At 39.6% G+C, this 23,215-nt stretch overlaps 1 protein-coding gene across 1 annotated transcript in view; it reads left to right on the top strand.

Moving 5' to 3' along the window:
• C4H1orf87 (chromosome 4 C1orf87 homolog) overlaps window positions 1–23,215 on the top strand; it is a 78,295-nt gene that overhangs the window by 36,343 nt on the left and 18,737 nt on the right. The window contains exons 5-7 of the mRNA XM_081816864.1: window positions 2,410–2,531; window positions 6,215–6,377; window positions 12,864–12,961. Coding sequence (XP_081672990.1) covers window positions 2,410–2,531; window positions 6,215–6,377; window positions 12,864–12,961 — 383 coding nt within the window. The remainder of the gene's footprint in view (window positions 1–2,409; window positions 2,532–6,214; window positions 6,378–12,863; window positions 12,962–23,215) is intronic.

The following is a 23,215-nucleotide window of genomic DNA, read 5'->3' as shown; positions in this document are numbered from 1 at the left end:
GGTGGATACAAAGCACAGTCCAAATGCAAGCAAATTCTAGAGGAATATATTCTACAATAGGAAAAAGTAATAGCAGTGGGTAAATCATGAGTGAGCATGTGCTGATAGAAAACCAGGCCAGGGCACCTGGGTGGCTCAGATGGTTAAGTGTCTGCCTTTGGCTCAGGTCTGATCCTGGGGTCCTAGGATCAAGTCCCACATCGGGCTCTCTGCTCAGCAGGGAGCCTGCTTCTCCCTCTGTTTCTGCCTCTCTCTCGCTCTGTCTCTCATGAATAAATAAAATCTTTTTTTAAAGATTTTATTTATTTATTTGACAGAGAGAGACACAGCCAGAGAGGGAACACAAGCAGGAGGAGCGGGAGAGGGAGAAGCAGGCTCCCCACTGAACAGGGAGCCCAATGCGGAGCTTGATCCCAGGACCCTGGCACCACGACCCAAGCTGAAGGCAGCCACTTAACTGACTGAGCCACCCAGGTGCCCCAAATAAATAAAATCTTTTTTTTTTTAAGATTTTATTTATTTATTCATGAGAGACAGAGAGAGAGAGAGAGGCAGAGGGAGAAGCAGGCTCCCCGCTGAGCAGGGAGCCCGATGCGGGACTCGATCCCAGGACGCTGGGATCATGACCTGAGCCGAAGGCAGACGCTTAACCATCTGAGCCACCCAGGCGCCCCCAAATAAATAAAATCTTAAAAAAAAAAAAAAAGAAAAGCCGGCCAAACCAACCTCATAGGGGTAATATGAGAATTTAGCAATATAATAGATGCAAATTACCTGGTCATGAGCTTAGCATTTAGTAGGTACTCAAATAAATGTTAGTTTTTTCTCATGCCCATCTCTAATCCACTATAATTAGTTGTATATTGATGGTAGGTATATAGTGATACAATGTCAATACAACCACTGTGAATCTTCAGTTCTATCAAATTCTCTGGCCTGAGACCAAGTTTATATCAGAAACTTATATAGCTTCACTCCCCAAATGTTACCTCCTCCAGCACCCTGGAGTTGCCTGCCCACCAGAGTCCCTAGGATGTCATCCAGACCAGCAATGGAAATGGACAACATTCCCTCAGTCCTTTCCTGGGGGGGCGGAGGGGAGTGTTTGGGGGGGAGGGGGTTCCTCGAGATTCTTCATTTAGCTTAATAAAGCTTTGTCCTCAAATAATTTGAATATATCTGCTGGATATATCTAAATATAAGCCTATATTTTATATAATAAGTATATAAGAGATGTGAGAGAGAGAGAGAGAAGCTAGAGGCTAGTTTAGGCTGTAGTAACAAATAGCCCCAAAGTGGCAGTGGCCCAAAACAACAGAAGTTTCTTTCTCACTTACATTTCCATAATAAGTCAGTCACTGTCATTTATCTTAGCTCCAAAATCCAGGCTGATGAAGCAGTGACTCTGGTGTATTTTTGGATGTGCTGGCAGAGGGGGAAAAAAGAAAGCTCTGGAGCATCTCGTGTGAGCAGTTTAATCCTCAACCAGAAGGAACACATGTCACTTCTGCTCACAACTCATTGTCCAGAAATGTTCCCATAGCCCTACCCAACCACAGGGCAATCAGGAAGGGAGAATAATAGGAATATTTGGTAAAGAGCACTAATAATTATTATACTCTATTTTTAAAACCAGTTAAAAAACTTTCAATGAAAGGTTTTTTTAAATATTTTTTTAAAAGATTTTATTTATTGGGCGCCTGGGTGGCTCAGTTGATTAAGCGACTGCCTTCAGCTCAGGTCATGATCCCAGGGTCCTGGGATCGAGTCCCACATCGGGCTCCCTGCTCTGCGGGGAGCCTGCTTCTCCCTCTCCCACTCCCCCTGCTTGTGTTCCCTCTCTCGCTGTGTCTCTCTCTGTCAAATAAATAAATAAAATCTTAAAAAAAAAAAAAAAGATTTTATTTATTTATTTGAGAGAGAGAGAATGAGAGACAGAGAGCACAAGAGGGAAGAGGATCAGAGGGAGAAGCAGACCCCCTGCCGAGCAGGGAGCCCGATGCGGGACTCGATCCCGGGACTCCAGGATCATGACCTGAGCTGAAAGCAGTCACTTAACCAACTGAGCCACCCAGGTGCCCGGTTTTTTTAAATATTTTATTTATTTATTTGAGACAGAGAGTACAAGTGGGAGGCGCAGAGGGAGAAGGAGAGAGAATCTGAAGCAGACTCTGTGCTGAGCTCAGAGCCCAATGCAGAGCTCGATCTCATGACCGTGAGATCAGGACCTGAGCTGAAACCAAGAGTTGGATGCTTAACCGACTGAGCCACCCAGGCACCCCTTAATAAAAGTTTTTTTATTAAAACATTTCCAAAAACTCTGTCTCAACAGGCATTTCACTTATGGGCTTTTCTTTCTCTTACATGTACACTAAATGAGGATGTTCTGTTTTCCTATTGGATTTTCAGGTGAATTATGGAAAGCTCCTCTGGTTTTTAAGAGCTGCAGCTTTAGATGATCCACAGCAAAGCAAAGAAGCTGTGGGCAGTAACCCCAGGAAATCTCAGGGTTGTCATCATCATGGCCAAAGGTACTTTCTTTCTTTCCTTGGGCATAGTGTTCCTAGACTTCTAGAACTGGACGTGATTTTGGAGGCCATTCACCCGAAAAGCTCACCCAGTGTAGAATCACTGTGCCCTTCACCTCATGCTTATCATTTCCTCTCTCTCTGTCTCTCTCTCTCTCGTAGACAGGCCAGCACAGAAAGTTATTTGCACCAATTGCATAGGTTTCTTGAGATCAAGCATGTGTCTTTTTTATGAGGTTGCCACGTGGCAATGAAAACCCTCATTATAGAATAAGAAATGATCGTATACTGATGCAGAGCTCCAGTCTATAAAGTGTGATTCCAGAAATATGTTTGGTCAATGAACTTCTGGTTTACAGGCACTAGCAAAGAAGGGTTTCAGGTACCAGCATCAATAATGTAATCTCAAGGGAAATAAATGACACATAGTAAAAATAGGATGTGAGGAATATCTTTAGAGAGGAGGCACAGTAGAGCATGATAGTCCCTGTGTTCTCCAAGAAAGTTGACAAAGTGCAGTGGTTAGGAGCATAGCCTCCATTACCAGAAGCCTAGGCTCAGTTCCTGTTTCTGCCATTTAATGGCTGTGTAACCTCGAGCTAGTCACTTACCTTCTCTGTGCTTCCATTGTGAAATGGGAGCCATAAGAGATTTCCCTTCACTTCATAGATTTGGAGAGTAACTTAATCAATGCAAAGTTCTTAAAAACAGTATCTGATACATAGGAAATGCTATATAAGAATTTTTTTTATTATTATTATTTTTAAACTATCCTACCAGAAGACACTCTTTTCAGTTACAAATAATGGGACACAGTGGTTAAGAGCCACGGTATTGGAATTCATCACTTCACTCTAGGAAAACAGTTTCCTACAAAAATGGCCCTGGGCCAAGCGTTGGACTTGCTTCCTTTCTACAGTGTGCCCTTTTCATGCCTTTTTATATTCATTGAATACCAGCTGCTTGCCAGGGACACCTTGCCGGGCATAGTGAATTCAGAGGTTGGCAAGGCCCAGTCTTTCCCTCAAGGCTCAAAGGGCAAAGAAAGACACTGCCAGGTGGGTACACCAGTCAAATATCTGGGAGCAACTGTCCTATGGAGGGCCGTAAAGCCCCAGAAATATTTAATAATCAGCAACCACACTTCATAAAACACAGACAATGAGATCTGGGCCCTGTGAGGTGCCATTGGCAGATATGGGTCTTAATGAGTCCTGGACAGGAAGGCGTTCCTGAGCCCTAGACTACGTTATATCTCTCAGTCTCTCTGTGGTATGGCCCCACAGTCCTTTCCCTGCCTGATGGCCACTGTATTTGTAATTACTAACTTGACATTTGAGGTTAGTAATAGTGTCTGCCCTGGCCAGCTTGGTGTCCAGCATCGTTCCCGGCACATGGGAGATGCTCAATGAATATTTTTTTAATGTAATTGGTACCTCCAATTATCCACTTGCAGAGACATCTGGATACCTCCTCTATAAAAATGGTGCACAAAGAGATCACTTTGAACTCATCGGAGAAGGTGCTGCTTGATACAAACCAGACAGTGTGTTTGTGGAAGTGCGGAACTGATGGCCTAAATGAACCCAGGCTCTTTGTTAATTAACGTGCTGCTCAGGAAAAGGCCCTCCCATGTTCTGTCAGGTAGAGCCTTTAATGGGGCAGCTCTGTGATGTTTAAAAAGCCTCCAGCATCACCTGTGGCAACAGCTCTCCTTACCTAAGTTGGACCAGATGAAACCACCTCCCACAGCAGATTTCCTAAGAAACCACACCAGCTGAAGCAAATGGGTTCCATACAACTCCTGCCCATTTCATACTTGCATTTCGGATACAGGGGCCAAAGCCTCATGAATTCCCACCCCCAGGAACTGGCATTGCAAGAAAAGGAAAGAGGAAGGAAAACTTGTGATTCAGATCTGGGACAGACACATCTGATTGGCAAGGTCTGGGTCATGGGCTCTCTCAGCAAAGAGAGTCTCGTAAAGCACATAGCTGGCATTTTCCTCCACTAGACTGAGAGGCAGACTCCTGAGCTGGAGAACATTCTGAACTGGGAAGGAGGGTGCAGAAACTATATGACCCAAACAAAGACAAACAGCCACTCCTTCTGTCCTGTACCAAGCTTTCAGAAAATATGAGCTGTTAGGCCAAAACTCAACTAAGAGTCACAGAGCAAAAAGAAGATACAGGGGCACCTGGGTGCCTCAGTTGGTTATGCGACCACCTTTTGATTTCAGCTCAGGTCACGATCTCAGGGTCGTGAGATCAAGCCCCACATCAGGCTTTGCGCTCAGCAGGGAGTCTGCTTGAGATTCCCTCCCTCCCCCCCTGCCTCCCCTTCTGCTTCTCACCCCACTCATGTGTGCTCCCTCTCTCTCTCCCTAATACAAATAAATAAAATTCTTTAAGAAAAAAAGAAGATACAATATGACCTCTAGTAAAAGTTAAATACATATAAAAATAATTAATTCCAAGTACTATACAAGATCCCCAGGAAATAGTAAAAAACAAAACAGACTTGAGCCACGTCTGATGGAGCAGTCTAGTAGGGAAGTAAGACATGAAACAATAGCTAAAGAAATAAAGATGTGATTGCAACCTAAGGGAGACTTATTTAGGAAAAGAAAAAGGAATTTTGAAAGAGCTGATCAAGCATGGGGTGCTGGAGCATCACTGAGGGCCAATTAGGAGCACCACTTCCCAGATCGTCTTTCAGTGACATCCTTTTTGTAGTTTGAAGTCGACCATGGTGGGAGTACTCAAACCATGAAAATTAGTAATGCCACAAATCAGGGCATTATCTTGGAGAGCGGGTTGTTAAGTTTACAGACACACCACTGAAAGGAAGCTGATTTACAGGAGTGGAGGTTGGGAGATGTCAGAGACTGTCCCTGTAGGGAAGTGGCATTTTACATTGAGACAGTGGAAATTAGAAAAAGCTTCACTGCCAAGAAGATAGTTCAGCTGGATCTGGAATGACACATCATTTGAATGCTAAATGAGTAAACATCTCAAACTAGTTTCATAAAATAAATGACTATAACACTTTATCACCCTTGGGTTTTCACCTATTATTTAAAGTAACAATAGTCAGTGAGATAAACCATCGTAATAATTACAAACATTTGCAAGATCATTATTCCCAAAACTTTTCTCGGTTTTCTAGATAAAAATTGCAGAGTCAAGGATAACACGGGAAGTTCACTTGATTCAAGATTTCCTTCTACAGAGGTTCCATGGTTATAGGGGATCTGGCAGGATCCACTTTGCTTTGCCTGTGGCAAGGGACAGTTTGGAAGTTTGATTTGCCATCAATAATTATCTGGGCTTAAGAGAAGTAAGATCAAGCAGCTAAAGTAAACTACTGTGGTCACTTGTAATTGTTCCTCTCAACCTGGAAAAAAGAGTGAGAGTGGATTACAAATTTTGGTTTCTGTTCTAGCCGAATTGGTTGGTGCCTCCTGGAAAAGACTCTAGTGGTCAGTAGAATGGAACAGATTGGAGATAATCTAGGAAATCTCTATGTGCAGACCCCATGACCAGGTTCCTGAGACTTAGGAGACCTTACTGGGTGGGTTCTCTGGGTTCACGGTGTATGTCAGGGCTGAGAGATGTGGTATGAAAACATGCAGCGGCTTTGGGTGGATCATGTTTTCACAGGCTTTCCCCTGCACCTCCATGCAGTATGGCTCCTCGAGATGCCAGCCCTTGGTCAGAAGTGGGCAAGAACCTGTTGGAGATCCTGATGGCACTAAGGACAACTCATGGAAAACTCGACCTAGAGGGCCTCAGTCTGAGTTTCCGGAAAGAAGACCACTCTTTCTCCGGTTCCCTACCCCCACCCAAGGTAACAAAAATTAGAGTTCCGATGTGTTTGTCTCCAAAGCCTACCTCAAGGTCTAACAGAAAGCTCAGTTATGATCTGTGTTCTGCCTGTGGATAACATTATACAATTGTTTGTTTTCTGTGCCTGAGAGGAGAAAAACAAAAGGAAAAAAGAATTGTAGAATATGCAGAATTGGTCCAGGAATTACTTATGCTGGGATATGTTCTATGTTAATAAGAGAGAATAGGATAACACCCAAATAATATTTCATAATGGAAAACAAATATTTTTTCCAAGGCCAAATGTTCATTTCTCATACCCTCTACCAGCTCAGTGACATTAGCATGTGGTATCCCATTCCTTAGAACACCCAATTTTTAGGAACTAATGTGATTTATTGCTGATAGAGATTAGCATGCTGTTTTAGAGCATTAACAGTGCAGACGTGTTTTATGGAAGAGGATCCAGAACCATATAAACTCAAGTGTTGTCTTTAGCCAAACAAACCCTAGTCATGAGGCTACCTTGTATACAGGTGAAATAATAATTATGACTATTACTACAATTTCATCAACAACAACTTGTCACCACCAGACTTTATTGAGTTCTTACTAAGTGCCAAGCACTGCACTAAATGCTTTATTTACATTCTCTCATTTAACATTTACAGATAACTACAAAATCCAGATAGATGTTATAATACCCATTTAATGAAAAAGACTGAGTCTCAGAGAGGCCAATTGAATCACCCAAGGGCCACAGCTAGCAAGCAGCAGAGCCAGGGTTCAAAGTACAGTAGAGTACTGGATATTGAGAGCCAGAATTGGAACTCTATTCAGCAAAAGATATCTGGAATTATCCATTGAGTCCAGGATATAAGACTTAGAATTCCAGAGGAGTAGAAGGGATTTATAATTGCAGGGGGAAAAAAAGAAAGTGCTATAGAAAAGATTGGAAAATGCCTCTCATCTAGGTAAACAGGGGTTAGAATTGAGAGAATTAAGAGGAGCATATGACATTCTATTAAGAAAGCAAGGACAGAGGATGCTGGAAGTGGATTCTTATTCCAGGACAGAAGCAGCTTTCTCTGTGCTTTCATTTACACAGTCAGCTAACCATGCAAGGGCAAAGGTAATGATAGTATGTACATGTGTGTGTATGTATGTGAATATTACACATGCAAGTATGTTTCACTGGAAAGAGGGAGAGAGCACACTGCAGGAGATTCCACACAACATAAATGGCTTTTATTGTGTACATAATATCAGTGGAAATAAAATAAGAAGCAGCAATTCTTTGTTAGATTGGAAATTACATGACACCATCAATGAAGCTTGAATGTTCTCAGGTGATACTAGTAGAATAAAACATAAATAACATGAATCAAAATAAATTTGCTTAAACTCTTTGAGTCTTCAGATTTTTCAGCTGGAAAAAAAAAAACTGGGTTTCAAATATCTATCTCCTGCATCTATTGTGAGGATTAAACAAAATAAGTATGTGAAGGCACTTAACCACGCTAATATATGAGGCACTCAGTAAACACTAGTTTCTTTTTCTTCTAATAAAAAAAAAATCAGTATTCGGTTAAATTATTACTCAAAACAGCCCAAGGAAGGAGGATATTTCCAGGGTCAAGTGATGGCCACATTGAGCACTGGCTATCAGAGCTGGCCCTGAAAGCTTAAATTTGTGGTTCATATCCAAGGAAATGGGGCACATTTTCCTTGAAGCTGGTCTGTCTCTCTTGAGCCATCTGGCATCTCTTAAGACATCTGGAACTCACTCAAAGTATATTGCAGTCTGGGAGGCATGTAAAATAGAATTCTGTTTCCCCAGAACGTGAGACAAATTGAGGCCCAAGGGACATTGGATACAAAAAGCAGCAGCAGCTGCGCCCCCACATTCATGTTCCTAGACATAGGACTTCACGGTAGACAGGGAAAGGCTATGAGTTGGAAGGGCTTCTCTTTTTGAACAGCAATTCTTAATCTCCTTGGAGTGTAGGGGAAAGAATCACAGACCTCCTTAAGTTTCTCATGAAATCTATGCACCCTGTTGTGCCCCTGTGTGTGTGTTTTTTTTGGGGGGGGTGTCATCCTCACAGCCATTTCAGAGGGCTCACAGATCATCTGTAGCTTCTCAGATAAATAAATGCAGTCTTGAAGGATAATCTGTGGGTCTTGCCACTTAAATGAATGAAATTTTGCCATTCTCAAAGAATAGTCTAAAAACATGTCAAATATCTACCAACCCCATTCTGTGGACTCAGTCCTCCTGTTCCTCTAGCCCATCTTTGATGCAATGATGGATTCTGGCAGGATTGCTGAGGCAACGTAGATCCACATCCAGTGTTCTGAGCACTATGATAAGCCACTAAGGACAAGAGACTATTATGATTTCAGTTCCTGAGTTCTCCAGGAGCTCAGGGGAAAGATGACATTTTAAACATGTCACAGTTCTGTATGACAAATGCAGTGATGGCAGTAACTTGGAACACAGAGAAAGAACAACAAGCTAGCCTGGCTCAAAACCCCTCCAAAAAGATGATGCAAATACTAAATCTTAGAGGACAGGTGAATTTGGCAAAGAATTAGGAGGAGGGGCAGAGGAAGGGATGGGAAAGGTATTCTAGGTAAAAAGAACAATGTGAAACAGGACTGAAATGAGAGAGAGCATGGCTAATTCAGGGAACTGGAAGTCATTCATATAGACAGAATATAGTAGGTGTATGGTGGCTGGGGATGGTGGGAGATGCTGCCCAAGTTGATGTTAGAATGGAAAATAGGAGCCAGTTTATGAAGGGTCTTTCTAAGGAGCTAAACTTTACCCTGAAGGCCCAAAGGGATCATCAAAAGATATTAAACAGTGAATGATATGATCAAATTCGAAATTTGAAAAAAGCAGTCTAATGGAATATGAAGAATTAGAGGTAAAGAGACCCTTTAGAAGGCTATTCCAATAATCAAGCAAGAAATTAGGAGGCTTTAAACCAGGCCAGTTAACAGGAGAGATAGAGATATTAAGGAGGTAGGAAAGTAGGTCTTGGTGACTAACTAGATATGGGCCCTGAATTAGGGAGAATCAAAAATGACTCCCAAGGTTCTGGCCTTGGCAACTTGGTGAGTGGTGGTACCATTCTCTGTGATAGAAAAGAGACAAGGAGTAGCTTTAGAGGGGTGGAGGATGGGATGAGGAGCTCAGTTTTCAATACATTGTTTTGGGTTGAGAGATTAAAGCTAAATAATGATTTAAAGGTCTTTGATATACAGTTGAAGCCACGGGAGTAGTTAGGGTTACCCAAGGACACAATGGAAAGTGAAAAGGGAAAGTAGAGGAGGACACTGTAGAAGAAGAGAAGCCAACAAAGGAGACTAAAAATAATCACAAGAGGCATGGGAGTGGTCAAGAAAGCCAAAAAAGAGATTTATAGAAGGATGGCATGATCAGTCATGTTACATGCTGTGAAGAGACCAATAATTGGGACTGAAAAGTACTCATGCAATTTCAAACCATGGAAGTTACCAGTGACTTGGCAAATACAGTTTAAGTACAGTGATGGGGTAAAATGCAAATGGAGCCTTAAGTGGGAAGAGAGGAAGTTGAGAGAGCATCTGTGCGCCACTCTTTCAAGGAGCATTTAGGGGAAATGAATATTTACTTCACATGTCATTTTCTAAATAACATAGACATTTTATTTACATTTGATTAAAAAACATTTCCTTACTAAACAGAAGAAACTACACATAATGAAATGTTTTCTTTTTGAACAAGGGTCATCATTATGAATATTCAAGCTTTAAACAATTTTAGTAATAATCCTGAATAACACTAAGTTGCCAGAATTTTTTGGTAGATGTTTTTTTGCTCCTTTATAACTGTCAGCTCTTAGCAGCCATCAATCAATCTGCTTCTAGGAACCCTGATGTACTATTTCTAATCTGCTATTCATTTTAGCCTAGAGCAAAACTCAGTGTTGCCAGAAGTAAATGAACTGTTTTTAGAACAACCTCTTACACTGATGTTTAAAAATATATTAATATGCTGTAATCATGAAGATAATTCAATTCTTATTTAAGGAGTAAAATGGCATAATGTGACTAATTTCTACCTCTCTAAATTTATTTTTGCCAATCTCTGCCCATACACACTCTACTCTTTACTGTTTTCAACTCTTTCATTCACTTCCTTGTTCACTACGTATTTATTTGTTCAATAATTATTGATACTTTATTTTTCAACACAGTGCTAAACAAATGGTGATTGAAAAATGAATGAAACACAGCTGAAGCCCTCAGTAATCCCGTGTCTTGTAGAGAAGCTCTAGTGACCAGATCATTACTGCCCAGCCGGGAAAAGTGTATAAAACTATAGTAGAGTGGATAATGTCAAAATATATGCAGTTTCTAAAAAGCACCATACTCTTTCTCATCCATTAATCACACATGATTTTCTTCTGCCTGGAATTTTCCCTGACCCCTTACTCTTCTGGTAAACTCCTACTCAGTTTTTTATGTTCCAAATTGATGATCTTTTTTCCTCTGTTAAGCATCCCTGACAGGACTCCTCTATACCTAGGAAGTAACATGTACAAGTTTTGAACCTAGATTTGTTGTTTGTTTCCTTACATAAAGATAAACAAAGATTAGTTTTTTGTTACTGTTTTAAAATCTAGGTTTTATACATTATTCAGCTATGTTCAGACCAACAGATCAGGAGATGATTGCCACTGAAGAGATAGCTTGTTAAACACAGTTTCCAAGGCAAGGGAGTATGGCACACCCACACAGACTCTTCCAGAAGCAGCAGGGCTAGTCAGGAGGCAGAGGGGATAAGGGGAAAATGTGGGCAGGAGCCCTTATGGTGGAATGGACAAGGCAGGGTAAGCAGGTTTAGGATTGGTTAGTTTGGATAATTTCAGTGAGCTCTGGGGCATAGGGGCTATCCCTAGGTGCCTAGTGTTTGACCCTGGGGCAATAAGGGAAGGGAAATAGTGGCCCCAGGGTGAGAGCCCTCCCCCACCATAAAAAGGAGGTTGGTTTGCATATGAAAGAAAAACACACTTTAAAGCCAGTCCTTTACCCTCTCTAGGAATTGACTAGCCCTGGGAGGGGCAATCACTCCAGGGTCAGCATAGCCCTGGATGTCAAATCATCAGAGTAAAAAAACATGCATAATACAATCACTATACTGAACTTCCTCTCAAAGTAATAATAGTAGCTACTGTTCAGTCCAAACACAAATTAGACATCTTTTTCTTTACCCTTTCCTTCCTTCCTTCCTCCCTCCCTTTCCTTCCTCCCTCCCTTCCTTTCTTCTTTCCTTCCTTCCACACCTTCTTCCCTTCTTTCTCCTTTTCTTGTTTTCTCTTTCCCCTTCTCTCCTTTCCTATCATCTCCTCTCATCCCTCTTTCCTCTCTCTCCTTTCTTCATCTCTTCATTTCAACAAATATTAATCAAATGTGTACTAAAAGCGAGGCATTATTCTAACTGCTTATTTTCTCATGTAACCCTCACAGAACCCTAGGAATTAGAAAATACTAGTCTTATTTAGTAGATGAAACATTGGGCACAGAAAGGTCACACAGATCACAGACAACAGATCTAGTGTCCAAAATAAGTCCTGTTTCATTCCAAAGTCTATGTTTAAACATTATGCTAGGGGTACCTGGGTGGCTCAGTTGGTTAAGTGTCCAACTCTTGATTTTGGCTCAGGTCATGATCTCAGGGTTATGAGATCAAGCCCCACATGAGGCTCCACGTGGAGCCTGCTTAAGATTCCCTCTCTCCCTCCCCCCTCCCCCACTTCCTCTGCCCCTCCAACCCCCACGTGTCCATGCTCTCCCTCTGTCTCTAAATATATATATATATATATATATATACATGTGTATATATATATATGCTAAACACACAAAACATGCTATCATACCCCTAAAAGTCTGACATGTTTGAATCTAAGTGTCACCCACCCACCAACCTGAGAACTGAACTGATTTGTCAGCTAGACTCAGAAAATATTAAATATCTGGGAAACTACAATGACACTTTATTCATTGATCCAACAAAAATTTATTGGACATCTGGTTTCTAGACTAAGTTCCATCATTTATGAACTGTGTAACATCAAGGAAGTGACTTAATCTAAGTCTTGGTTTTGTCCTATATGAAATGCAGATAGCAATATTGGCCATGCTAATACATCAAGCTTGTTTTATAAATCAAACGAAATATACAAAAATATTTTGCAATTTACCTGTATAATAAGTATATATAACTTCTAGGCCTTGACCACCCATTCCGTTGCTGGCAAAAATTTAAGATCAACATTTCAAATTTCATTGGCTTCGAGCAATGAAATATACCTCTGCATCAATCAAATAAAAATTTATTTTTATTTTAATTTTTTACATTTTAGTTCCAGTATAGTTAACATACAGTGTTATGTTAGCTAAAATTCAAATCTTAACTTCATTATAATGAAACTCCAAATCCTTTCTTACTTTGCAGGTCAGGGCTATATGTGGAAAGCATGGATTATATCTAACTTTGAGTCTCCTGGAAACATTGCTAAACCATCAAGATTTGGGTTACCATGGTGAAATAAAGTAAGTTGACTTTTTATTCACATAGTCCTCTATTAGGATACCAAACACTGAGATCTGTCTTTAGAAGTTTTATGTGTGAAACAATCAATTTATTTTTTTAATTTTTTTTATTATGTTATGTTAATCACCATACATTACATCATTAGTTTTTGATGTAGTGTTCCATGATTCATTGTTTGCGTATAACACCCAGTGCTCCATTCAGTACATACCCTCTTTAATACCCATCACTAGGCTGACCCATCTCCCCATCCCCCTCCCCTCTAGAACCCTCAGTTTGTTTCTCAGAGTCCATAGTCTCTCATGGTTTGTCTCCCCCTCCGATTTCCCCCCCTTCATTTTTCCCTTCCCTCTATCTTCTTCTTTTTTTTTTTTAACATAAATGTATTATTTGTTTCAGAGGTACAGGTCTGTGATTCAACAGTCTTACACAATTCACAGCACTCACCATAGCACATACCCTCCCCAGTGTCTATCACCCAGCCACCCCATCCCTCCCAGCCCCCAATTTCTTTTTTTTAAAGATGTATTTATTTGAGAGAGAGCACACACATGAGTGGGGGAGGGGCAGAGGGAGAGGAAGAGAGAGAATCTCAAGCAGACTTCCCACTGAGCATGGAGCCTGATGCAGGGCTTGATCTCATGACCCTGAGATCATGACCTGAGCTGAAATCAAGAGTCGGACGCTCAACCGACTGAGCCACCCAGGCACCGCTGAAGTAATCAATTTCATTACTAAAGATACTTAAGGAATGTTTGCTTATATTAACGACAGAGTCTTCTTGGTCATTGAAAGACAAAGCAGGAAACTTCAAATTCCAACCATTATAGACTATCAAGAGTCAAACAACTAAACAACAGGACAGAATATATGAAACAATGGTTTTCAGACATTTGACACCAGGCAGCACAGAACAGTGATTCCTAAAGAAAGAAAAATAAATGAGGTAAGCTAAGCTTACTGAACAAGAAGAGGAAATCCAGAGCCCTGAATTCTTTTTCAGTTAAAGAGATGGCATTTGGAGGTCAAAGCAGAGGAGGCTAGAAGGCACAGTACAGAGTAGTGGAGAAGAGAGATCCCCAGGGAGTCCCCTCTGGAGATTCTAAAGAGTTGCTCTTGAGTACTGGCTAATGTATCCATTTGAGGAAATTACCCAAGGTGGGGGAGGGGGAGAACAAAAGAAAGAGACAGAAAAATTTTTAGGTCTTGCACAAGGATTGGGAATAGTTCAGATCAACTTAAAATAGATTGTTATAAATGTAAGCTGTTATATGTAAGCCTCATGGTAACCACAAATACACAAAAGATAGTGAGAAAGAAATCTACACATATCACTAAAGAAAGTCATTAAACCACAAAGGGAAGATAACAAAAGATAAAGAAAGAAACAGAGGAATTACAAAACAACCAGAAGGCAATGAACAAAATGGCAATAAGTACATACCTATCCATAATTATTTTAAATGTAAATGGACTAAATTCTCCAATTAAAAGATAAAGAGTGAATGAATGGATAAGAGAGAAACAAGATGTATCTATATACTGCCCGTAAGGGACTCAATTCAGATGTAAGGATAACGCGCAGACTGAAAGTGAAGGGATGGAAAAAGATATTCTATGCAAATGGAAACCAAAAGAAAGCTGGGGGAGCTATAATTACATCAGACAAAATAGACTTTAAAACAAAGATAAGATGGAGATGAGAGAATTCATAACCATCGGAGCAGTACCACAAATATTAAAAGTCCTCAGGCCGAGGAAAACGATCATTTTGGATCTACACAAAAAATGAAAATACTAGAAATAGTGAATGTATGGATGAATAAAAGATACATTTCTTATTTAAAAAACTCTTTCAAAGAAAATTTACTGTTTAAAGCAAAAATAAGAATAATGCACTGTGAGGTTCATAACATAAGTGCAACATTTGGCAGTAGCATACACAGCTGCAAGGGGGAAATGAAAATGTACTTGATAAGGTTCTTCTTATTGGCCATGCTAATACATCAATTAAGTATTATAATTTTGTTTGAAGGAAGAATATAATGAGTTAAAATGCTAATTTAAAAGATAAAAAGGAAGCATAGCATATTTAAATAATAAAAGATTAAAAAGAGGAAAAGGAAACAAGAAACAAGACAAATAGGAAATAAATATCAAGGTGTTAGATTTAAACCCAACCATATAAAGAATTACATTAAGTATTAATGATCCAAATGCACCAATTAAAAGGCAGTGACTTTCAGATTTCATTAAAAAAGCAAGACTCAACTGTCTAAATGCTGTCTACAATGAACCCATTTAAAATATAAGGACATAAGACATACCAAAAGTAAAAGGATGGAAATGATATACCATGCTAACTCTAATGAAATGAAAGCTGGCTTGGTTACATTAAGGTCAGACAAAGTGGATTACAAAGCAAGGGATGCCAAAAAGTCAATTCACCAAGAGAATATAACAAACCTAAATGTTCATGTCCTTAATAATATAGCTTTAATTTACATGAAGCAAAAACATAAAACTTAAAGGAGAAATAGATAAATTCACAATTGCAGTTGGAGAATATAATATCTCTTTGTCAGTAATTGATAGAAGAAGGAGATAGAAAAGCAGTAATAATATAAAAAATTGAAAAAATGATCAAATAACTTGATATAAGTAGCAATTACAGAACACTCCATACAATAGCAGAATACAAATTCTTTTTAATCATATATGAACTATTTAAAAGATAAACCATATTCTGAGCCATAAAACAAGTCTCAGTAAGTTTAAAATGATGAAATCATATAAAATATGTTTTCTGACCACAATAGAATTAAATTAGAAATTAAAAGCAAACAAACAAAAATACTGGAAATCTCCAAACATTATGAAACTGAACAACACACTTCTAAATAACCTATGGTAAGACAGAAAAGGGAAATTAGAAAATATTTTGAACTGAATTAAAATGAAAACACAACATACCTGTAATTCTTAGCTGTTCTCTTTTTCTCACCTTTCCTATTCAATCCATCAAAAATTCATTAGTGAATCAACTCTATCTTCAGAATAGAAGACCAGAATCTGGTCACTTCTCACCATCTCTATTGTTACTTAACTACACTTCATTCAAGCTACCATTGTCTTTCTCCTGGATTAGTATAATAGCCTCCTAACTGAACTAGACTTCTCCCTTGCCCCTAGTTTATCCTCAGTACCATAGCTACAGTGATCTATTAAAACCTAGAACAGTTTATGTCATTGTTTTGCTCATGAAACTGTAAGAGAATCTTATTTCACTCAGAGAAGGAAAAAAAAGAAAAAACATCCAAGTCCTTATAAAGAGTTCTACCTAATCTGCTCCCCCACTACTTCTCTGGCTCCATCTACAACTTCCTTTGTTCATTCTGTTCCATTTACACTGTAATCCTTGTCTTTCTCACACATACCACACACATATCCACCTTAGCAACTAACCTCTGAATGTTTCCTCTACTTAAAACATTTTTTCCCATGTTAACTCTCTCATCTTCTTTATTTTATTTTTTACTCAAATGTCACCTTGTCCATGAGGCTTACACTAACCACCCTAGTTAAATCTGTAGTCTCTCAGCCCCTCTTCCTCTTAACCGGCTTTCCTTCTGCTTTCTTCTACACACTTACCAACTTCTAATGTATTTTGTGATTTGCTGATGTATGATGTTTATTGTTGTTATTTGTCAATCTCTGATAGACTATAAGCTATACTGCCAGGGGGCAGGCCGAATCTTTGTTTTACTCATTGATGTATCCTGTGTCTAGAGCACTGCCTGGCACATATTAGAATTCAATAAATATTTATGAAATTGAACTGAACTAAGGGAGGGGTAGAGTCTCAAAATACTCTCAGGGATGCATGCAGATTTGCAAATTCTGACTAGTCCCTCTCATGGTCAATTTGAGGAAGGCCATTCCTAAAGACCTCATCAAAATCAGGTTCCTTGTGCTATACTCTCTCTTAGCACTCAGCTATTTTCTTTCCTAAAACTTATCATCGTTTGTAATTATACATTTATTTGTGTGATTTGTTACTTTAATGTCTAGATAGTCATCTCCATGCTGGCAGGGAATATGACTGTTTCCCTCACATTATATCCCCAATATCTTATAGGCCAGTACTTGGCACATGATAGTCACACAGTAAACATTTGATTAATCCAGTTATTAATTTAGTTAACAAATATTTATCGAGCTCCTACTGTATACCAAGCACTACTCTAATCACTGGGGATACAGATATGAATGGAACAGTCTCCTCTCCCATGAAGCTTGTATTCTAATGGGGAAGAGAAACAATAAATAAGCTGGAATATGTGACATATATCACATGATGATAAGAGTAATACAGAAAAGCAAAGAATGGTAAAGGTTACAGGCGAACATCGATTGATAAATAAATGATGGAAGGAGGTTGAGCCTAGCCAATGAATTTCTACCAGATCAGCTTCAGGACACAGAAGTTTCCCTTGTAAAACCCTGGGGGTGTTTGGGTAAGGGGGAGGGAGGTGGTTAAACAGCAAAAGCAGAAAAGTGGGCTAAGAGCCAAGTAGAAAACCAATAATCTAAAATTGGGAGTCCCAAAAAGCCACCGATAAAAATGGAGAAAATGCAAGTATCAGAGCTCACATTATACCTGGTATATAGTATACTTGATTAAAAGATGGGGTCTGGAACCAAGATTCCAGGAAACAGATATGAGAATAAGAGTGATTGGGAAGCAAATGAGGTTAGGTTATGTATATCAAAATTCTCAATTTCCCACTGTTTTATGTGCATATCAGAGAAGCACAGTGGTTTCTTTATTCACCTGTCTTTGACCTTTGAATGTTCAAGGACATCAAACCATGAGAACCAGTGAAGAATTGCATTTATAAGTGATAAACCTGTTTCATCCTTAAACAGTCATTGGCTAAAGCTTCTTCTGTTGAATTAAAACCATTCCGTTAAGGGCTTTGTATACAAACCTATATCCTTAAGAGATTAAAGATGCAATTTAGACACACATTTTAGGAGCTGAATGCACGAATCATTATTTTAGTACATATTGTCCATTAATCTGCTGTTCAATTGGGAACCCATTTGGAATGTGGCTGCTTGCTAATTAGCAGGATTCTAGTGCTGAGCTGCTTCCTGATTAAATGTCCTTTAGAATCAATAAAACATCAGGAGGGATTATGGTGATGTAGGATTAGCCCCATCTAACCAAATAAAATGAGTTGTGTTCCCTTCTTAAACTGTCACGTTGCAAGAGCTGATGAGAGGAGCAATTTCATGAACGCTGTTACAAAGTTGTTGTTTTTTGCGTTTTTTTTTTTTTTTAACACTGAGATTTTGTTTTTTGTCATTTGCCTACCAATTAGCAGAGACATTAGTGAATGTCTGCTAGGGTAAGGCGATTTTGAGAAAGACTTGATTACGATTTCAAATCTCTACTCTGAATCACCCTTATGTAAAATGAGTTCAGTTTGTGTTGGATGGAAATTATTACCCTCGTTCTTGGCCAGGAACACGTAAGTCAGAATTAGCATTTAATGTTTCTGTGTGACTTTGCAATAAATGGTAATTAACGAGGGCAGAGAGAGAACAGGAGGCAAACTAATACCCTAAAATTGTATTGGCAAAATTAAATGCTTCAAACCCAGTTTAAAACACAGGCACCCAAGCCAAATTGTGTTGGGGGAGGGGATAAATAATGAAGCTGCTCTGGAAGCTGCGTAAATAGAACGCAGCAATTGACACAGCCACAAGTAGGACTTATCATACACATCTGGCCCATTATGAAGAGTGCAATTAGGTTGAAAAGGACTAGTTTGATAATCCCAGGAACACCCAGAGGATTTTAGGAGCTAAAGTAAACATGAGGTGTCCGATTCCACAATTACTTGTAAATGGGAATAAGGAAAATTGGTAGATTGTGAGCAATTAGAGACATGTTATGATCTGCCCATTGGCTGGGTCTTGGGAACTGGACCTGGCTTTTAAGAGATCATTAATTTCGTCTTCTCTTGCAGAAGTCCATATCCATATGGGGTGAGACTAATAATAATAGCATTATTATTATTATTATTATTAAGAGTCAACATTTACATATTGCTTACTATATTACAGGCAATACTCTTAAGTGTTTTATAAACATTAAGTCTTTTAGTCCTTGTAAGTGCCTCTGGAGGTAGGTACTACTCTTTTACAAAAGAGGAAACTAAGGCACAGAGAGGGTAAAACCAATAGGTAACTGATAAATGAATTCATCAATCAGGCTGAGTCAAAAGCAGGCTCTCTATCTTCAGAGTCTTCACTCTCAATAAACCATGAAGACTCTTGTACAAGTCCTAGGAAATTCAGAAGCTTCTAGGATAGTGACTAAGCACAGGGGCTTTAGGCAAACCCACCGAGTTCCATGGCTGGCTCCACCCTTGGACTTGGTGCTGAGCAGTCTGGATTTGAGGAGCTCAGTAGCTCCTGTCCTCTCCCCTAAGACCCGGGAGAGGTGTGAGATACAGATACAAAAGCAAGGAGGCTCTTAAGTTCCAGGGAAAGGCTTGATCCAAAGAAGCCCAGGGCCCAGCCCAGGAGGTAACTTCTTATCACTGGTTGAGCACCTCCCCTAGCCCTTTAGCCCCTGTCCTTGGGGAAAGGCAGCAAGAGCTCTGGAATCATACAGGCCTAGATAGAAAGCTCTGAAACGCCCTAGCTTTGGGAAGTTGGGCAAGTAACTAATGGCCCTTAACCTTAATTTCCTCATCTGCAAATGGAAAAAAGAATTCTTTTGTATGGATTTGAGAGTTTATTGCCTATGAATCAGGGAACGGTTGTGCTTCTCACAGTTAACTGGAAGGCAAGAATACAATGCAGGGTCCACGATCGAGAAGGTGAACACAAAGGAAGATGGTGGGGTGGAATGAGCATCCCAGTAGCTGAGTTAAATAACATAACCAAAATAACCTCCCGACTTGAGGCTGTAAGGGATCCATGCAGGTGGCACCTAATATGCCCCAGGCATGGGACTAAATGCTTTACATGGCTTATCTCATTTTATTCTCCCAATAGCCCCACGATTTATGTTTTTATACCCACTTCACAAATGAGTAAACTGAGATTCAGAGACCTTAAATAAATTGTCCCAAAAGTTGGGCTTCTTTGAATCTTTGTTTCTGTTATGGGCTGAATTACACCTCCCCAAACTCCTATGTTGAAGCCCTAACCTCCAGTACCTTACACTATGACCCTGTTTGGAGATAAAGCCTTTAAAGAGGCAATTGAGTTAAATAAAATGAGGCCGTTAGGGTGGGCCCTAATCCAATCTGACTGGTATCCTTACAAGAAGAGGAAATTTGGAAACGGAAACACCAAGGATGGGCTAACACAGAGAAAAGACCATGTGAGGACGCAGTTGAGAAAGTGGCCATCTACAAGCCAATGACAGAAGCCTCAGAAGAAGCCAAACCTGCTGACACCTTGATTTTGGACTTCTAGCTTTCCAAACCATAGAAAATAAATTTCTGTTCTTTAACCCCCAGTCTATGGTATTTTGTTATGACAGCCTACCTGCCTCCTCCTTCTAGCATATTCTGTACCCTCTCAGGTGAAGGAGATTATAGGATCCTTAAGGGAATGGCTATAATGATTAAATGCTTCAGATCATGGGACTTAACCTTTGATTCTATAAGTCTGAATAGAGCTGGCACCTCAGCGCTATTCTAGTCTACATTTAAGCTGAGCTTGGGGGGACTTGTAGGGACTAACCAGATAAGAGAAGGAGAAGAGTGTCTCAGAGGGAAAAAGAGCAGTATGTGCCAAGACAAAGAAGCAAGCGTCGCAAGTTTGGAGAACTATGAACTATTGGTTATGGCTGGAGCATACATTTCACAAGCTGGAGAAAGGCAATGGGCTTGGGAAGTAAGCACCAGCACACTTTTGGTTTAAGCCTGTATGCTCATATAGAAACATGTCACCTATAATTAACTTCATCAAGATTACCAGGGTGTTTCTATGAAATAGCCCATCTTTTGTATGTTTGGTATGTTTAGGCTTTTGTTTCATTTTTTTTAATATATAAGACTTATTGTATAAAATGACTTATTGTATAAAATGTCATCCACTTACTGTATAAAACGTTATCCACTTATCAATCCGTGATTAAAATTCCAATGAGTAAAGACGCAAAAACCACACCAGTAGCAAAAACTAATAAGCACTCTAGTGTCAAAATCTAGAAGGAATATCCACTAACTATAAGTAAATGGAATCTGGGAAAATCAGTGAGTTGGCACCCATGCTTTGCCCTGTCTACCTGTGAGAAGTACAGCTGACAGAAGATCTCTCATCCTTTCATCAGACTTCCCCTTGATTTGGAGGCCCCCAGTCTTAACCCACTAGAAAATGATACAGGCAATGTTTTCTGTAGTTGCCTGAATACTGTTAGCCTGTGTCCATCCCCACCCAAGTCTACACACACATAGGCTTACCCACACGCTGCTTTTCTGTACCTATGCAGAAAGCTCAACTTCCAAGAATGATGGAGCAGAAAGTTGGGGTGGGCAGGGGCAAACCTGGGTGTGATGTCTGCATTTGATGAGGCATAATTCCTGGTAATAAAGTCATGTGGGTTGCAGCAGAGGGAGGGAGATCCTAGTATTTGTATATGCTGAGTGTATCAATGATGACATACATGCTCATTTCATGTCTGATATGCAACCCATCTCTGAGGTGGTCCCAATGAAGGGCCACCAGGCATCAGTGAGGCTTGTCACTCATTCCTTGACTGTAGGGCTAAATGAGCAGTAAATAGGGCCAAGGGAAGTCTATGCAACTCATCTGTTGGGTTGTGCAGAATGTGAACAGTTCCTCATTTGACGGTGAATAGAGAAAACCCCAAATATGAGGCCTAATTTTAAAAAATACTGCAGAACATGGAGAGGCAGTGACAATCCTGCAGACTCCAAATAGCAGCAAATTTTTAAAGATGATCTACTCTAAAAACTAGGAAACCTTTAGAAAGCCATTGGTGTTCTCTGTAGGCCTTATGGAGCCATGTCCTCTATTGAAACCAACTGGAAAGTAATAAGCATAATAAGCTAGTAAAATGAAATTTAGAAAGCACTGAAGTGAACAGAAGAAATTAGAAAAAACTTAGTAAAACACGGACAATTTCAAGAAACGGAAGCTTCTATAAGTCAAATTAAGGGGTAATCAGGATCGTAACTATGTGTGCTGATGTACGTTAACTAGACTAATTGGGATCACTTCTCTATATATACATATATTGAATCATTATGTTGTATACCTGAAACTAATATTACATATCAATTATATCTCAATAAAAATTATGAGACAATCAAGGAAATCTGATTATTGCTAGATATTTGATGCTATTAAGATATTTGTATTAAATTTTTCTGTCAACAAACTTTTTCTATAAAGGGCCTAATAGTAAATGTTTTGGGCTTTGTGGGTGTACAGTCTATTTCCACTACCCAACTATGTCACTGTAGCCTGAAAGCAGCGACAAATAACACTAACAAATGGCTGTGGTTGTATTCCAATAAAATATTAATTTTTTGAGAGAGCGAGGAAGTGTGAGTGGTGGGGGGAGGGGCAAAGGAGAAGAGAGAGAGAATCTTAAACAGACTCCATGCTCCGTGTGGAGCCCAATGTGGGGCTCAATCCTATGATCCTGAGATAGGGACCTGAGTGGAAACCAAGAGTCAGACACTTAACCGACTGAGAAACCCAGGCACCCTCCAAGAAAATATTATTTACAAAAATAAAAGAGGTAACCAGGAATCAATAAAAAGTAAAAATAACATTAGAGAAAATCTATTACAGAATGTCAAACTTGAGAGGTTTCCACGAAATCTAAAAAAGAAAAACAGAGAAGAAAATGAGAGAGGATAGTAGGCATAGAAGAGGAAGAATAGAAATTGAACCTAAGAGGCCTTGACATTTTGGAAGAAGAAACTAGAAAAAATGGAACAAGAGCTAACAACAAAAGCCACAACTGAAAAAACTTTGCAGAGATGGGAAAAAAGAAAAAACCCTCTGTGTACAGATCGAAAGGACTCAGTATGACCAAGCTGAATGAAGAAAAAAAATGTATCCATGTCTATCCTGACAAAAGTTTTGTGTTTACAGAGACAAAGAAAATTACTTAAGGATGCAGGCCAAAACCAAAATAAAACTAAACCAAAGCAAAGGAAGGAAAACATTAATTTTAAATGAACCCAAAT

This window comes from Leptonychotes weddellii, chromosome 4 (assembly GCF_054177405.1).
Source record: "Leptonychotes weddellii isolate Sample4059 chromosome 4, ASM5417740v2, whole genome shotgun sequence".
In the NCBI taxonomy this organism is placed as follows: Eukaryota; Metazoa; Chordata; class Mammalia; order Carnivora; family Phocidae; genus Leptonychotes; species Leptonychotes weddellii.
Note: the sequence above shows the minus strand (reverse complement) of the source record. Positions and strands in the feature narration are given on the sequence as shown.